The sequence below is a fragment of the Medicago sativa genome, chromosome 3, assembly GCF_051527215.1.
Source record: "Medicago sativa cultivar Bolivia chromosome 3, Bolivia_mono, whole genome shotgun sequence".
Taxonomy (NCBI): domain Eukaryota; kingdom Viridiplantae; phylum Streptophyta; class Magnoliopsida; order Fabales; family Fabaceae; genus Medicago; species Medicago sativa.
The window spans coordinates 87,013,274-87,028,865 of record NC_140751.1 but is presented as its reverse complement, the minus strand read 5'-3'; the positions used below and the strand labels follow the sequence as shown (position 1 = coordinate 87,028,865).

The 15,592-nt window shown below is 31.6% G+C and overlaps 2 protein-coding genes and 1 long non-coding RNA gene across 3 annotated transcripts; all 3 read left to right on the top strand.

The window, feature by feature from the left end:
* Positions 1 to 399: 399 nt before the first annotated feature.
* Positions 400 to 778, top strand: LOC146941410 (uncharacterized). Its single transcript, XR_015032371.1, has 2 exons — positions 400 to 499; positions 583 to 778. It is a non-coding gene; the product is annotated as an uncharacterized LOC146941410 (long non-coding RNA).
* Positions 779 to 2,923: 2,145 nt separating this feature from the next.
* LOC146941409 (uncharacterized) lies at positions 2,924 to 3,391 on the top strand. The gene has a single exon (XM_085749953.1). The coding sequence runs from the start codon at positions 2,924 to 2,926 to the stop codon at positions 3,389 to 3,391; it is 468 nt and encodes a 155-aa protein (XP_085606079.1).
* Positions 3,392 to 5,226: 1,835 nt separating this feature from the next.
* On the top strand, positions 5,227 to 8,359 carry LOC146941408 (6-phosphogluconolactonase 3, chloroplastic-like). The gene is made up of 3 exons (XM_085755173.1): positions 5,227 to 5,612; positions 5,705 to 5,840; positions 7,699 to 8,359. Exons 1-3 carry the CDS (start codon positions 5,284 to 5,286, stop codon positions 8,161 to 8,163), a joined length of 930 nt encoding a protein of 309 aa, XP_085611299.1. The 5' UTR covers positions 5,227 to 5,283; the 3' UTR covers positions 8,164 to 8,359.
* The last annotated feature ends 7,233 nt before the right edge of the window (positions 8,360 to 15,592 follow it).

Genomic DNA, 15,592 nt, shown 5'->3' with positions numbered 1-15,592 from the left:
TCCTAATTGAATATCCCTTCATAGTCCAATTGAATAAATTATGTAACAGTTTAAGAAATTTTAACATAAACCAATTAAAACCACAAACCCCACTATCATTGGTTTGTTACAGAAGGGGAATGGTGCTGTATTTCCCCACTATCTTTATTGACTTTGATCATTGGTTTGTTAAAGAGTGGCTTAAAAAAAAACCTTCTTAATAGATAGATCATAGATATGTTACTAATTCTTCCAATTCCATTTCATCTTTTGGTTCATTTTTGTTTCTACTACACTATTTCCATTCCATCAATTAATTCCTAGCCACCACTAACCTTTTATTTTCCCTCAATTAGTAACAACTCATGTTACTTATTATCCTCCTTCTATTTCTTCTTTCATTTCATTTTTTGTTGGTAGTTTTATTTTCATTCCTTCTTATATTTCTTCTTTTATTAGTTTCATTGTAGGTTTTGGAAATAGGTGAATTTTGTAGAAATGCAACTTCTTATACGAAAAGGTTGTCCATCTTTACATTTTCTTTCATTTCATTTTTTTGGTAGTTTTCATGTTCATTCCTTCTAATATTTCTTCTTTTATTAGTTTCATTGCAGGCCATAGAAATAGGTGGATTTTGTTGAAATGTCACTTCTTATATGAAAAGGTAGTCATCTTTACATTAATATTGATTTTTCTTCCATAATTTTTTACTTATTCTATAATTTGGTGGTTTGTTACATTTGTCATCCGATTTTTGATTATATCTAGAATCACTCAACTGAAATTATATATTTTTTCACTCGGAATCTCATGTCTTTTATCTATATCAATTGTCTATGATAGATATATATGTCCTCCTAGAACTATTCTTTTATTATAAAAAAAAAGGTCAATTCAAGTATGTTGGACAATGTAAGCTGGCATCGGGGTTACAAAATTCATTGTTCTCACATTACTCTATAATTAGTAAAATCATAAACAACTATTAAGATAAGGTTTATAGTGTGGATTTTCAATTGAAAAGTTAAGAACTATTAAGGTAAGGTTTATAGTGTGGATTTTCAATTGAAAAGTTTGATTTATGTGCAAACTTCCCAAAAACTTTTTTCCCCTCACTGTAAAGGTGATACTATATGCATGTCATCATCAAAGTCAACAAAGATTAATATCAACCTAGATATCCCACAAACAAATCAGCTAATGCAATTATTCAAGTGAGAAAATTCTTATCTATGTTTCATATTTATTTTCATGCCACACTATATATTTACAAGTCATTATGCTATTGCAGAAGTACCAATGATATGCATATGTCTGAAAATTGGACTCATGCCTTTTATTGTCCATTCCAAATCAGATAGGACAATAAAATGACTATATTTGAAATTTTTTGTTTGACAACATCAAGGAGTAATATTTTATTTTTTTAATTTAGGCTATTTTAAAAAAATATTTTTTTAATGTATTCTTTTCAATTGACTTTATTGAATTGAAAATGTATGTGTGTGTGTGTGTGTGTGTGTGTATATATATATGTGTGTGTGTGAAAATTGGAAAAGTATGGACTCAATTACAATGATAATATTCAAGCTGGATGCAAAGAAAAGATGAAATAACCTATCGCATTTTTCAGTTTTGCTAAATACAATTTCATATGCTTTGTAGATAATAATATTTTTATTGTAATAAAAAAGTTGTTTTTATCTTTAGCACTAAACATGCTAAAAATAACGTGCACCCTTTATATATACAATGTTGAAACTATAAAAAATCAGATTAAATTTTATTTAAAAATATTCTTTGTAGAGGGGATTAAGATGAATATAGTATTACTACTCTATTAAAATATTCTTTTAAAAAAAAATTATGTCAAAAATATTTTTACTTAAAGGGGGTTATTTCATTTTTTTCATAAAATTATTCCATCGACTAAAGTTAGAATAACAATCTGACGTCTAAATAAAATTCACTATTTTTTCATAACGTTGATGTTAGATTAAAATAAAAGGAAAACAACAAAGCATGAGGGGATAGAAATAAAACCGATGAAAAAAGGAAACAAAAAGAAAGTTTTATCACCACTACTTTTTATTGAATAAAAACATATTGTAAAAGAAACTATGGACTAAACCGTCCCCTGACTATTGAACTACACTTTTGTTGATTTTTATGTAAGGTGAATACACAATATTTAGATCAAAAACAATTTTTATTTCCTTATATTTTGTATTCACTTGACGAGGACATAAATATAAAAATTCAGTACGGTTGTCAAAAATATTATTTTTGATAAAAAAAACTATTAAAAAATTTAAACAAACCCGTGCAACGCACGGGTTGAACACCTAGTTAACTAGAATGCAAATATCATGTTCTTTTTTATTTATTGTTATCTATGTGTTATTCATTTCATGGTAATCAATATTTTTTCAAAGACAACGATGTTTAAGTTATCTGTATAGGATGAAGAACTTGATGCAAAAGTATGACCCATTGTGGATGTTTTTGATGCAAAAGTATGACCCATTGTGGATGTTTTTAGATGTTATATAACAATTAAAATATATCAACAAGCAACCGTAATGGTAGTTGAATTGTCCTTCAATTTTAAATGTTTTGATATTATGAAGTAATTGGAGTTAAAATATACTGAAAAGTTGACCCGTATATCGGAGGGAAAGGAATAAGAAAGTGAATGGTTTATTTTTTATTTTTTAAAAGAGAGTGAATGATTTATGGTGATGCTAATGATGGGTTGATTTGTATTGTTGTTGGATAAAATATGATGTAATAATTGTTTAAATTGTTTAAATTGTTATGATGTTATATAACAATTAAAATATATCAATAAGCAACCGTAAAGGTAGTTCAAAATCTCGCAAACCCTAAATCAACAAGCAGCTGAAGTCGCTGTCGCCGTCACCGTCGTTGCCTCTGCCGCCCAATGGACAACAGTTGTTTCATTCCTCCTAATGACGAAAAAGATGCAAGAAAACTTAGAGAGCACATCGTGAAAGTCAGAGAAGCTGCTGACAAGATCCTTGATCCTCACATGGACCACCTTCACGTGAAAAATATGAAAAAAGTGTGCGAATGTTGTTTCAAATGTTATGACCAAAAATGGAGTGCTATAGACGGTTTACAGGAATGTTTAAGTATTTGTGGGTCTGCTGTTGATGGTGACAAAGTCACTTTTGACACTGAGTTCTCTCAGTTTCAAAAGAGGTTGGGTAAATCCTTGAAAATTTGTCAACATTCTTACAAGGGATCTGATTTTTCGAGGAAGATGGTGTCTTGCTGCGTCAGAGCAATGGAGAATAGCACCGATGAAGAACTTCCTAAGCTTGCAAACAAGCTTAATGCTTCGTTTGGTCTTGATAAGCATGTTGGAAAAGGTAAAAATATTGCATAATGATTTGGCAGACTTGTTATCAAACTTTTAATGTTATCAGACTTTTATGCAATGTTTCACGCCATTGAGCGTTTTAATTAGTTGGACTGGGTTATGTAATTCCTTGAGTCTTTTGGGTGACGGTAGTTGTTTATATTTTGGAACCGAAGTGTAATATGGTATCTTAATTTTGAACTATCTTTAGTAAAGTCTAATTTCACTTCTAAAAAAAATAAAAAATTGCTATTCTTATTTTTGACTGAATTTTTACGTAGATATATAGAATACTATAAGAATCTCTCGTATAAGAATTTATAAATTTTTAACAAAATATAAATTTAATTTTAAGTGCTAAAAAATTAAAATTCATATTTAACCTACAACTACAAAAAAAAAATGGACAGCACAACAAGTTTACTACATCTAGAATGAAAAAATTAAGCTCTTTCCCAACGCATAATTATGTCCACACAATTTTGGTTTCAATGTAATTCAAAACTTAACCCAAAATGATTCAAAACATTTTCTCACAATAACAAAATCAAACAATTTCCCTTTCTCTAACATTTGAAATCTTCTTAAAAAGGGAATGGTAGGTATGAGTATCAAGTTTAATACTTGAAACCAACATTTTACAATAAAAAGCAAATGCATGTGTAAAGTCTTCACTTTCAGATTAACCTCTAATCATTGTATTTCAAAAGATCATGTTTGTTTTACCTGGTTGTTTGAAAATGTTGTAAGCATAAGACATGAATGACGAGAGGGAAACAATCTTTAAAAGAAGTTGCTTACCCATTTATGGGGTTGTTAACTGTGATACTGTGACTTATTGAAAATGCATGAATTTGTTTGATTCTCTACGATGAAGAAACACATAGATGTAAAAACGTATATGTACGAGAGCTTTACATTTTATTAAAATGCTTGGAAAAAATTTGATCCACCACGATTCATTTTTTCACATGTTCCTTTTTGATATAAGTTATCAAATATCAATAGTTTTTTTTTCCATCGTATATGAATGCACATAAAAATACAAATCTAGCTCAAAGATAAACATTGATTAAACAACAAAACTTTATACACGAAATCTACAGGGTTATCGGGCATACACACTTCCATAATGCACACAAACTAAAATATTTTTTGTTTTCAATCTTATAACACAAATAAAAAAACGATTTATTGCTGACTTCCTCCAAATTTTCTATTCGTAGAAAACATAGATCAAGTGGAAAATATTATATTTTGATCACAACCAATGTAATTTTGAATTTCAATTAGTTTTTTGTTTTTTCAATTATAAACTAAATCAATTGACGTTTCAACACAAATCTAACATTACATTTAAAAAACTCTCAATTCTTTTTTTATAAAACTCCATTTTCAAAATCAAAACGGTAAACATTTTTCACTCCATTTGCTATAATAACTCTTCTAAATGATTTTGAAATGTAAATGCCAAAGTGTTTATATTTTGGGTTTATACATAAACACTTTTCATTCTCAATCGAGAAAGTTATCATGGATGTTGAGGTTTATGCCGTATCAGAATATAGTGAATAAATCATGGTTAGTTAAAAGTAAGCTAGAGTCGGTTACAAAATCCAACCCAAACCGACCCATGTACACATCTACTATTATCCACAATTTTCAACCAATTCAATCCTAGTTTCAAGTCATTCATCCTGTCTGTCAATAGCATATCCGGTTCAATAACACGACCGAACCAAACCGATCATAGGTTCGGTTCTCGGCCCATCAGACCGGTCCGAGTTTTAAAATACTATCCTTGGTTGGGTGTATCGCCAGGTAATGTAATAAAACGGTGGTAGTGTTACCCTTCACTTTTTGGTTTGGTGAATGAGTGAGAGCATTCCCTTTTGATTTGACTTATAAGAACAAGACGCATGTCTTCCACTTTCACCCACTCTTGGTTACATCTCAACACTCCCCGAATCGCATCGCTTTCCCTTTCAAACCCAAACTTGCGTCCACTTTCAGCTCAATTCTCTTTTCGACCCTTCAGATTCAAAGGTGTCATCGCCAAACACAACAACAAACGGTTCGTTTGCAAGGTGGTGAAATCTTCAATGGCTGTTGAAGTTGAAGTCTTCGAAAAAGAACAACTCGCTGTTTCTCTCGCCAAATATGTCGCTGATCTCTCTAATAAGTTCACTCGCGAAAGAGGCGCTTTCACTGTTTGTTTATCTGGTGGCTCTTTGATCAACTATCTCCAGTGAGTTTCTTTTCTCTCTCTCTCTCTTGATGATGATTAGTTGAATTGAATTGAATTAGATGAATATTATTTGATTTGTGTTGTGATTATAGGAAACTGTTGGAAGATCCGTATGTCGATTCTATTGAATGGGCTAAATGGCATGTGTTTTGGGTTGATGAGAGAGTTGTACCAAAGACTCATGATGATAGTAACTATAAGCTTGCTTTTGATGGGTTTCTATCCAAGGTATGTTCTATTTTTTTATGTTTTTTAAGGAGTTGTGCTGTGTCATAAACTTATTTATTATTTAGATTGAACTTGTTTTCCAACTATTGGAAGATTGAACCTATTTAAATTGAACAACGCTATTGATGCAAAATCATGTAGAAATCAGCAATAAATTGAGAAAATAGAAGTGAATGAATGTAACCACATGGATTGTGTCTTGTTTTTGTTTGACACCAACAAATGTCAGACATCAAACACACATTCAATCTGAAGTATAAATGCTACTTAGGTAGAAACAGTCAGTATGCGAGGATCCATGACAAACTTTGGCAAGTATATTAAGTTATTAAATGTTAGGAAAGTATGACTAATGTTTTTGCTAGAATGAAAGTTATCAATCACTAATTCATAAAATTAAGACATGGTGGATGGTACTAAGTGTGGTTTGAAGGGATTTTTTATATCACTCAACAAGGGATGTAGGTGGAAAGCATGGCAAAGTGATGAAATGAAAAAAAGATGAAGAGTCATAGGTTAACCTATAAGCTTCCCCAGTCCAGCCTAGAAAGTGTGTTTCAGGTGCCCCACATATGCAAACTGTTCTTTCAAATCCTTTCCTTCTTCTACTTATAGCCACTAGTAGTGTAATGCAATTAGTGAGATTTTACTTATGGTGCTCAAGTGCCAGGTACTGCGAAACAAATGTCATTTTGTTTGTGCAGCCTTTGGTCAAGATTTGGCTTCCTGGTGCTTAAACACTGGGTATACACAAAGGAATATAAAGTTTGTTCTGTGAATTCTGAAGCACCAGCTTTCTGGAGAAAATTTCTTGTACAATACAATGGAATTTGCATTGCCACCTGTCTTTGCTTCTTTCATCAATTATATCACCTATTAAACAAAAATTAAGTGAATACTCTGTACTGCCAACATTAAGTTCCATCAAGAATAGATAAAGTCAACACTAAAGTATTTTTAGGAAGAGTTGAAAAAGAGGCGTGAATTTAGCGCACGAAATGATATTTTACTTTTAAAAATCACAATTAGAAAACCATTTTGGAATTGGACAGAGCACATTATATAGGCATGTTTTTATTCAAGTGACCTGCAAGATGTTGAGGGCCGTGGTATGCCCTTCAGAGAATGAAGGTTTGAGCCAATTTGTCAATCACGGATCGCAAAAAATAGCGTTTTGTTCAAAAAACACTATGCTACCGCGCTATAGTGACGCAATGGCAGCCGTTTGTCAACACTTTGTACTAAATAGCGGATCACAAAATAACAGCTATTCATGCAAATTGCACTATGTTATAGCGCTATAGCCGCTGTTTGACAACACTGGTTTGAGCATTGGAAGACTCCACTTGTGGGCTGTGGCGTAACCGTTACTCACATTCAGAGAGATTCATATCAAACTAGGAGGTGTCAGAATGTTATTGCAGACCTAAAAAAAGGGCATCTATTAAGTGGTGAAGTGAATTGACAAGTACAAGCATTTCAGGGAGAGACTATCATGCGTAGATGATCCGACCAATGAATCTCTGTGTAGGATAGGATGGTATTGTATCAACAAGTGTTGAGTATATTGATCATTCCTATAAAATAAGGCCAGAGGGGAATGAATTTTAGGGAACTCATGATATTGCTATGCAAGTCCACTTTATAACCGCAATGTAAAAATAACTACAAAATGTTGGATTGAACATAGTGTAAAATTAGTTTGACACTGTCTCATTTTCTCATATTTTATTTATGTACTGTCTGCTTTAAAATGACTGCATGATCAGAGTATGCTGTCCCCTTACATAGTCTTCTATTAGTATATTTTTCTGTTAAGTCTAACCTGTTAATGCTTACATCACGATTCTCTTGGCAGGTGCCCATTCCACCTGGTAATGTTTACGCAATCAATGATGCCCTTTCAGCTGAGGGAGCTGCCGACGATTACGAGACATGTGTCAAACACTTGGTCAATAGCAATGTGATAACCTCATCATCAACCAGTGGATTTCCAAAATTTGATCTCATGTTACTTGGCATGGGCCCTGACGGGCATGTAGCTTCTTTGTTCCCAGGGCACCCTCTTGTGCACGAGAATAAAAAATGGGTTACCTCCATTAACGACTCACCAAAACCACCACCAGAGAGAATAACATTTACCTTTCCCGTGATCAATTCCTCTGCTTACATCGCTCTTGTGGTGACTGGTACCGGTAAAGCGGATGCAGTTCACTCTGCACTACGTGGATCTGAAACTTCTGAAAAGCTTCCTGCTGCATTGGTTTCACCTGAAGGGGAGTTGAAATGGTTCTTGGACAAAGGTGCAGCGTCAAAGCTGTAGATCCTAAAGCTAAGCCAGTTAATCTTTGTGTTGTGCTAGTGTTTATTTTGGCAATAATGAGTTTGTGTAATGGATCACACATAACTAGTACTGATTCTCCATATCTCAGTGATAGTTGACACTGGACAGTGGTCTTTGTAGCAATAAGAGGATAAAGTGAAGAAAGAGTGCAATGCGAAGTTCTTTTGGTTCAAAATTTCTAAAATTTCCCTTGATAGGTTTCCCATTAATGTGAAGTAACTCACCCTACCCCTCATCTTTCGTATTCATTTCAGTTGAGATGCTTCCAGCGGAAGCCTGAGTTACGTTCATTACTTAGCTGATCAGATTGGTATGATGAAGGACATAATAACTAAGCAGTGGACTTCAGTGGTGTTCATCTTAATAGAATGAATGCCTTTTGCTCCACCGTTGTCTGAACAAATGACCAGAAAGTAGGTCGCGCATGTTTTGGATTTAAAAAAAAAATGATTTAGTTTTAAATAAGTAAGGATATTTTTGAAAAGATTAAAAAAAAAATCTGCAGCTAATTTTCGTGTGTTTACTATCTTCGATTTTAGAAGACGAGGTGGGGCGAGTATTCAGGCACTGATACCCATCCAAACCCGACCGTTTGCATCAGACTTACATTTCTACTTCACTTAGATTATAACCCCTTAAACTAACTTTTAAATTACACTTATATATATTTATATTTATATTTTTTCTTTTAAGGTGACTTAAAGGTGAAAAAAAAACTACTAGCAATAAACCACAACTTGAAACACCTCCTTGTTAGATTCGGCTGCTTAAAACCACTACTTGGAACAAATTCAACTCATTTAGGTGCAACACACAGAGTTATACATTAACTGATGTTATCAATAATAACAAGGATTAATTGATTTTTCTATTTCAATCTTTTTTATATTTGTGAGTTTGCTTAAGTTATTTAAATTTGTGGTTGTGACCGCACAAACATTTGTTAGAAAATAGAATAATGTGACTTGAAATCAAGTCCTTATTAGTACATTGTAAATTGACAACATGTTGGTTTAAATGGCAGAGGAGCTTACTTCAATTTAATCAAGGTTTTATTTGAAGTCAAATCAGTATGTATCCTCTTATTTTAAAAACATTTCAAGAGCGTAATTGGCATTTAGCATGGTTTATTTTTTATTTTTTTGAATAGCAGCATGGTTTAACTACCTTTTTATTTTATTTTCCATTCAACCAAATAAAAGGAAATTTTTTTACACATTTCTTTCTTGTGTTTCCTATACCATCAAACATTACATGCTTTCATCTTTCTTTTTTCCTTTTTCCAATCCATTTTTAGCCATGATACTTGTTTTTAACTTCCATCATTATTTTGGGGTCATGATACTTGAATACACACATACTACTTCTTTAGACTTGATCTCAAACTTAACAGCCACTCCAAGAGAGAATATGCATCCACATAAAACAAGTTGCAATTAACTTATAAAATGCATGAACATATATGCAAGAAACGTACTCTGAGCACATGGGCACCGCAAAGTTTGCAAACAATGTTCTTTTTTTTTTTTGTGGACTGCAATGCAATGCAAACAATGTTCTCTTCACCTCACGTTTCATATTTTAATTAATTTTTCACACAACGTTTTATGTTTCTTCTGTGGTTTTACATGGCATTGGTTTCTGAACACCTTTAAATAATCACAAACCTATACACTCAATTTCTCAAACGAATATTTTTTTTCCTATTGCAATATGTAAGCAAATTTGATGGTTAGTCCATGATGATAATGTTTTGCTTAATGTGGTAGTTTATCTTCTTTTTCCCCTCTCTCTCCTCCTTCCCTCCAAAACCCAATTTCGGTGGTATCAAATGTCACTTTTAGTGCATGCTAGTAAAACAGTATTTGATGCTTCAAAAAAACAGTAAAGGAGTATTTGACTGAGTACTTTATATAATAAAAATTTTGGAGCTTTTTTTCTCAATTATATAATTTAAAATATTTTTATTTTTATTTTACTTTTAACATCTTTATTCCATGTTTCATAAAAATGAATCTATATGACCGTGTCTTCTTCTTTTGACTGGAAGTGAATGGATCTCGTATAAACAAGTCTTATCATTCCCTCAAAAGTATTTACTTTTAAGTTATATATTTGAGATAAACAAACAAAATTAAAACCATGATCTCATTGTTCGTAGTGATTTTTCCTTTTCCGACCAGAGTATATACCATTTACATTCACATTTCCACATGTATAAAGATTAAAGACCATTGCAGTTCATATAAATTCCTAGTTGTATATTTAATTAAGCATATCTATATGACAAGGTCCAAAAGTAAAAAGGGAATAAAAAAAATATACTAAGAAGACCAAATAAACAATCTATTGAGGAGCTTGCGAAGTTAAATCCCATGTTATTTAATTGCTAACAACGTTATTCTTTCTTTGAAATCCAGTAATTAGGCTAAGATGATGACGTACGTATTTATCTTAGCTGGTTTAAGATAGAACTAATGGAGTACCCTTTATTGCTTCATTGAAAAAGTCAAATTTAATCTATGCTCTCTGAGTTTGCTTAAAACACCAAACAACCATTTCATCATTAGCAAGTTTTGACCGCAATCACTTCACATAATTAAGGCAATAACTTTAGGATAACAGCAAGTGCAATGTGGTAATTACGACACACCCTTGGCATGGTGGTGTTGTCTTTATCCTACAGAAATCAAGCAGACTCACTTTAGACTTGTTGTTTATTCTTTGGAACCTCTTTCATCATTGTGTTAGATGATGAAAAGGACCTATAAAACATGAAGAATTTCAAAAGGTGAAACATATGGGCCTCATAAGATTGATCCCTTTTTTCCCTTCTCATTTTTCAATAAAGATATCTAGCGGGCATGTCAATGACCCGATTAATATATGCTTATTTGCTCTATGGTTGACATTTAATCATGTTTAGGTTTGTGATTGAAGTCATAGTAATAGTATCAAGTTTCTGATGTCTCTACAACTACAATATAACCACAGTTGAGATTGTGTTAGCAATATTAAACTAAAATTCGCTCTAATATCAATAATTACAATGTACCATCAGTGCGACCGTTTTTTAAACCTAGCGGAACACCTTTATGGTCGGATATCTTCTCTCAATCATATTTTCTCATCCATAAATTCCGAACACAAAACCTTATTTAAGAAATCTGAATCTAGTTTTAATCGGATCAATGTAATGTCTAAAATATATTATCCATCATGATGGTGTGGTTGCTGTTATTAAAGAAATAAATCATCGGGTTATCCCTAAAGAATTGTGTAGAGGCAGCACATGTCATTTTTAAAGGCGTCTCTTCAATCTTCATCATGACAATGTTGGAGGGTTAGTGCCAAACAAACAAAAGGTCTTCATTGTATATGTGGGATTGTAGACGGTGTGTATGATAGATTATGGAGAGCAATATATATCTTCGGGGTAGAATTTTTTATAGTTCATTTGTCGGATCTCAGAGTGGCAATAAATGAGAAAGCAATAAACTTTGAAAACCATGGAGCCCACAAGGGTATATCTAATATCATATCCTCTCGAATATCCAATGTTTAGGATTGTCCCATAAAAAAATCTGGAGATTGTATGTGAAGATAACCCCACATTGTAAAAAAAAAAAAAACCTTAAAAATTGGATCACAAGCTATTCCATTAATACAATGTTGCTAGTGAATTTCTATTTTTAAGATAAATTATGCATTTTCGTTTTGTTTTCTAGATATCATAAGATAACTTAGTTCATCCTATTTGTCATTAAGAATAAGTAGTACAGAGTGATTTTGTAAAAAAAATAAATAAAGACAAGTGATAGTAACTTTTGCGGTTGAAAGAACGGGAAAAACTTTAGTGACATAGAGCCAATAAAATTTTGACACATGTTTATGTTTACAAGATTCTATGGACCAAATGCAATGACACAAGATTCTATGAACCAAAATTAATGGCACCATGCCATTAATGGCACCGAAGTGCTACTCTGAAAGAACCCAATCAAATATATTCTGGATGGCTAAAATTATCGAGGCCAATTGCAAAGCTGGTAGAACCGTGCTATGCTAAAAACAAATAAAAACTTCAAGCGTTATTTAACCTTTCTACAAAACTATTACTTCCTCCGGTCCTATTTATAAGAAAAAATTAACTTTTCAGATTCATTGAGTAATTGATGTACTTGGTATAGAATATAGACCAAATACATCATTTATACAATGAATAAAAAAAGTCAAATGTTTCTTATAAATAGGACCGGAGGGAGTACCATATTTAACATGTTTACCAAAAGTGATATGAGATTCGGTTGGATTACTAGACAAGTCGGTGGTATTCTCTGACCAAATTCAAACTCCTTTTGAATGAAAATGCAATGTTAGGGTAAGGTTATTATTATTGTATTGCCCATGATCAAACACATTTTGATAGTACTAACCTACTTTTGTGTCTTCTTTCAAAAACTAACTTACTTTTATGTTTGTTTGGGCATAACAAATTATGAAGGTGGTTAATAACTCAGTATCGCTTAACTAAGTAACTCATGTCATTATAGTTGAATTGAGCAACTCATAAGTCATAAGAAAATTTGAATTCAATATATATTTTTTAAAAAATTAGCATTAAAGTCACTCTGAAGCTTTCTTTTGCAATAACATTATTTCCCTGGCTCTTTAAAAAAAACATTATTTCCCTTGTATTAAGTACAATCAAATCAGTTTGAATCTTCTCTAGTAACATCTATTAATCCAATGATCTCCAATTATCCACTATAAATAAAAAAAATCGTTAAAATATATAATGTAGAGAATATAGGTTTAATGATGGAGACATTTATTCCCGCCCCTAAGAAAATTATATATACTAGACCATCGACCCGTGCTCCGCACGGGTCCTACCGACTAAAATATGTACGAATAAGTTATATCATAATAATAAAAAAAATAATGAAATATTCATATGATAAAAATGTATTACATTAATCATATCATCTTGACATTAATATAGTTTGAAAACCGTACATTTTACATTAGTTATTATACGTTACGAAATACTATAAAAATGACATTTGAAGTGACATTTGAAGTGGTATGGTGAGTAAAAACTAAAAATATACATTTCTATTAGTATAAAAAACAAGTAAAAATAATCCTTAAAAAAGTCAAAATATATTTTTTCCTGTAACTAGTTAGTGTACCCGAAGAATCAATTTTGAATTGGTATTTTCTGTTTTTTTTAACTAGTAGATCTAATTGTGTATTTTAAAGTAATAGTGGATCTAATTGTTCTAACAACATATTTAAAATGTTTTATTGCACAGTTAGCTATAAATCTTGCAATTTCTTGTAGAATTGAATGATATGCAAAATTATATTAAAGATTTTATTTTAAAAAAATCAATAAAAATATTAAGGAAAGAAAAATTATTATTAATTGCGGTGGTAATGTCCATTTTAAAACTTTTTTGAGTGAGATTTAAACTTTGTTTCTTAAGGTTATATAGTCAAACATTGAAAGTATTTGGTCCAGTAATGGCCTAGACGATAAAATCCAAACAAAATGCATGGCAAAACTATACTTTAAGCTTTGTCAAGAAAAATCTATACTTTAAACAGTTCGAATATGAATAGTGTAGATAATGCATATTTTATGCGGGGTCAGAGTTCGAATCCAAGACACTCTACTTATTCACCTTTAAGATGAATTTTTCTAGCCATTGAACTACTTGACAAAAAAAAAAATCTATTAAAACCTCGTCATCTTATAAAATATTTAGCATCACTTACCATGGTAATATTTTAAGCAGAATTGTATATTGTTGAGTATAATTTAAAATCCAAGAACATGACTTGAGGCCGAAAATGACATTGAATATATATTTTTTGTTTACGGAAAGATGACATTGAAGTTTACACTTGCGGTAAGGCAAATTAATTATATAATTAAAACAATATTATTTACAATATAATAGTGCTAACCAATTAAAAAAACTAAAACACGTCAATTATATTTCATTTTTAGGACAATGAAATTATAAAAAAAAATCTAATCTAATCTAGGGATACTATATCCCATTACATCAAACCGAAATTTAAGAGTTAAAGAAGAAAAAAGAGATCGAGTCCAAAAGCATGAACCATGTTGATAAATATATATAAGATGGCGAAAAAAAAGGCTAATTTTGCATTTGACTTTTATTTTTGTTGGACTAATTCCCTTGTGTGTTTGGAAGTGGTCATTTTTATTCTCCTTGTTGCAGTTTCATGCTTTCTATTTTGGTTACTGTGTGTAATGGTTTGAACATTTTCTGAGTATTTTCTTTAGTACATATATGTCCTGTGTTGGGTAGGACTCAACGTTTTGGTTGTTATATTTCATTTTGTCATTTTTTTAAAAAAAAGTCGGCAACAAAAAATGACAAATTAACACACATGTTGAACTCCTTATATACATCAACAAATATTTCAATTTAGAAGATGGATAAGACAAATAATAGAGTAAACGAGGATTATCGTATGAGTTGAAGTATGTCGAACAATCCGAATATCAACTTTAGGATCACATTCCATAAAAAGGGAAGTAATATTCTTATCACTAACGAGCTTAAGGCGCAATTATAGACGTCAAAACTCGACAAAAATAGTAGTAAAAGTTTCAACATTATAATGAAACACTTGTTAAAAAAATTATTACAATGGAACATTTGCCGAAGTTGCCCAAAAGAATCACATATCAAGCCATTGTTAGCCGATGAGCGAGTAGCCATATAATAACAACATAATATAAACTCAATTTTAACATAATTACCGTAATACATATTTTGGCCATTTTTTTGCATAACTCTTTTTAATTTGAACCAGATATAATTTGCATGTAATGATGGAGACTAATCCCTCAGATCAGGTAGCACCCAAATGAATGATAAAACTTTTTCTCATAAAATTTAATAGGCTTAATAGCAGTTTTATCCTCCCTAACTTTTCCAAAGTTGCGATTTTGGCTCCCTAAGAAAAAACTACAAAACCGCCCCCTAAGTTTTTGCACATGTGGCAGTTTTGGTCCACAAGGCCAATTTTGACTCGGTCTACGCTGACGTGACACCCTAAATGAGGTGCCACATGTTATTTTTTTATTTTTTTTTTGGCCTTGAGGGGCCAAAACTGCGACAGTTGCAAATTTTAGGCGGCGGTTTTGTATTTTTTTTAGAGGGCCAAAATCGCAACTTCGTGAAAGTTAGGGGACGAAAACTGCTATTAAGCCAATTTAATATTACTGTATTCTCAAGATTGAATTTAAACGCATAACCTTATAAAAAGTTGAAAGAAATTTGTCTCCATCTCATACAAAAACTCTTGATTTTTATTCTTTTATAACTCATTTACTTATGACAACATTTTTCTTATTTAAATT

What these genes read in the sequence shown, in the direction of transcription:
- LOC146941409 (XM_085749953.1), top strand. Translation starts at nt 2,924, where the DNA reads ATGGACAACAGTTGTTTCATTCCTCCTAATGACGAAAAAGATGCAAGA.
- LOC146941408 (XM_085755173.1), top strand. Translation starts at nt 5,284, where the DNA reads ATGTCTTCCACTTTCACCCACTCTTGGTTACATCTCAACACTCCCCGA. An exon ending in TCTTTGATCAACTATCTCCA is followed by an intron (nt 5,613 to 5,704) that starts GTGAGTTTCTTT and finishes TTGTGATTATAG; the next exon opens with GAAACTGTTGGAAGATCCGT. An exon ending in TTGATGGGTTTCTATCCAAG is followed by an intron (nt 5,841 to 7,698) that starts GTATGTTCTATT and finishes TTCTCTTGGCAG; the next exon opens with GTGCCCATTCCACCTGGTAA.